At 40.3% G+C, this 2,029-nt stretch overlaps 1 protein-coding gene across 1 annotated transcript; it reads right to left on the bottom strand.

Moving 5' to 3' along the window:
- Positions 1-241: 241 nt before the first annotated feature.
- On the bottom strand, positions 242-1,483 carry LOC112518490 (uncharacterized protein At5g39865-like). Its single transcript, XM_025126197.1, has one exon. The coding sequence runs from the start codon at positions 1,258-1,260 to the stop codon at positions 421-423; it is 840 nt and encodes a 279-aa protein (XP_024981965.1). The 5' UTR covers positions 1,261-1,483; the 3' UTR covers positions 242-420.
- Between the last annotated feature and the right edge of the window lie 546 nt (positions 1,484-2,029).

The following is a 2,029-nucleotide window of genomic DNA, read 5'->3' as shown; positions in this document are numbered from 1 at the left end:
TTGCGTCTTGCTCAAAGGTCGATCACATTTGAAAATACATAAATCAACGCAATCGACTTATGTTCGGATCAAATCGAGTTCTCAAGATCATACCATGACTTCACGGTCATCTTAAAAGTGTTGTGGGCACCCCGCAGCAAAAATCATAGATTCACTGATATATCACGCTGCATTGTGCGATTACACTTTTAATAACAAACATGCTTATCAAAAGATACAGTTATCAGTGCCAAACATTTACGCAACAATCAAATCATCGATCGATCATAAACTATAAACCTTAAACCCTACAAATATTCAAAGAAAATGCAAAAAAGTGTGAAAGAAAAATGGTCATTAAGAAAAATAAACCCTCTCACTAATCTAGAATTATGTCTATAATTTGTCCTAATAATGATAGTCAAAAGATCATTCATTGATCTAACGGCCCAAACAAAATGGGCACCTGATCAAACCATTCTCATTGCACAACGTACAACTCCTAAAGCCACCTTTCTCCGTGTAGCACTTGTGGCTTCCGCTGCACTCGTCGCAGAGGATAAATCTGAAGTCGCCGCAACCCTCGCATACGCCGGGAGTAACCGCCGGTAAACCTTCAATGAACTTCTTTAGCTCGCCGGTTTCGTGCAGTTGTTTGACCTCTTCGGCTCCTCCGATGTACCTACCGCCGATGAAAACCCTAGGTAGGGTTAGTTTGCTTTTTTCGATCTCATCCTCACCGCCTTCGGCCATGATGTTCTGTAACTCGTCTAGGAATCTGGAATCCATCGATAAATCTCGTTCGTCGATCGAGACACGGAACCCTCGTAAGATCGATTGGACGGTATGGCAAGCCTCGAACGTCGGCCGGACCACGCGTAGGCTCGTCGTGTACACCACAACTCGCTTTTCGGCTCCCGGAATCGAAATCAGGCGGTCAGATTTCCCCAATTTCTCCGCCGCCACGGCATTGTTTGATTCCGGTGGAGGTTTCTTCTCCGGATTAGGGACTTGTCTGGTTGAGAAGGCGCGCGCGAATTGATTAGCGAGGTGAACTCGATGGAAGATCGATAGTCTTCGGACGGTTTTGTTGGAGCACGGTTGATCTAGGGTTTTATTGAAACCGTTAGTACCATTATCATCATCATCATCACCAAAGAGATTCTCGACATCTTTAAAAGATCGATGACAGAAGTTGAGATTTGAGGATGATCTACGGATTGAACCATCAATGCTATCGCTATCACTATCACGTCTAGATCTTCGCGGTGATCTCCACATCTCAGGTAAGATCCCAATTTCAGCAAACAGATAGAGAGATAGAAAGCTTAATTACGCTGCCGATTCGATCCAAATTGAATGTAGAGCTGGTAGAAATTAAAATGGCAGAAGCTGCAACGGTTGTAATGAAGGGTTTTTGGAGATACAAAAATGGCGGATAAGTTGTTGGGGGCGAGGGCGATGGGTTCTCTCCTCAACAGTAATTTATACAAGTGATTGTAGAGAGCAGATTGGAATTCAACTTATAGACTCTTTGCCCTCTCGGGAGAATTCCTCAATTATATATATATATATATATATATATATATATATTATTGTGTGTGTGATAGAATGATGATTTCGTGTATAAAATCACAAAAGATTGTGTAAATTATGATGTAAAAAGTAATTTTTTTAATACATAAATATATTTTTTTAAATCAAATCCGAGTATTTTAAGTATTTTTTATACCTTTTAATATTACTTTTGTAAAGTATGGTCAGATAAAAATGTTAAATATCGTGATAATGGAAGGTTCATATATGAAGTATTGAAAAATCTATGAAACCAGCGCAAGAGCACACGGATTCTATAATGTACCGCACAACACAAGCCAAAGAAGAAACAAAAGGCAAAATGGGTCGGGCTCAAGGGTGCTGGTGCTGATTGTATAAAACGAAGGGCTGTTATACCGTTGAATCCACAAGAAAAGAAAGTTCTTGGCACGAATGGAAGGTCATAAATGTGAGAGGAGCTTAAATTCATAAACGAGATCCAAATGTCTTCAAA

This window comes from Cynara cardunculus (assembly GCF_001531365.2).
Source record: "Cynara cardunculus var. scolymus isolate 2C chromosome LG 9, CcrdV1, whole genome shotgun sequence".
Classification (NCBI taxonomy): Eukaryota; Viridiplantae; Streptophyta; class Magnoliopsida; order Asterales; family Asteraceae; genus Cynara; species Cynara cardunculus.
The sequence above is the reverse complement of the archived record's forward strand: the minus strand, read 5'-3'. Positions and strand labels throughout refer to the sequence as shown.

Bases quoted from the DNA above. Each gene is read 5' to 3' on its own strand.
- LOC112518490 (XM_025126197.1), bottom strand. From the start codon at position 1,260: ATGTGGAGATCACCGCGAAGATCTAGACGTGATAGTGATAGCGATAGC.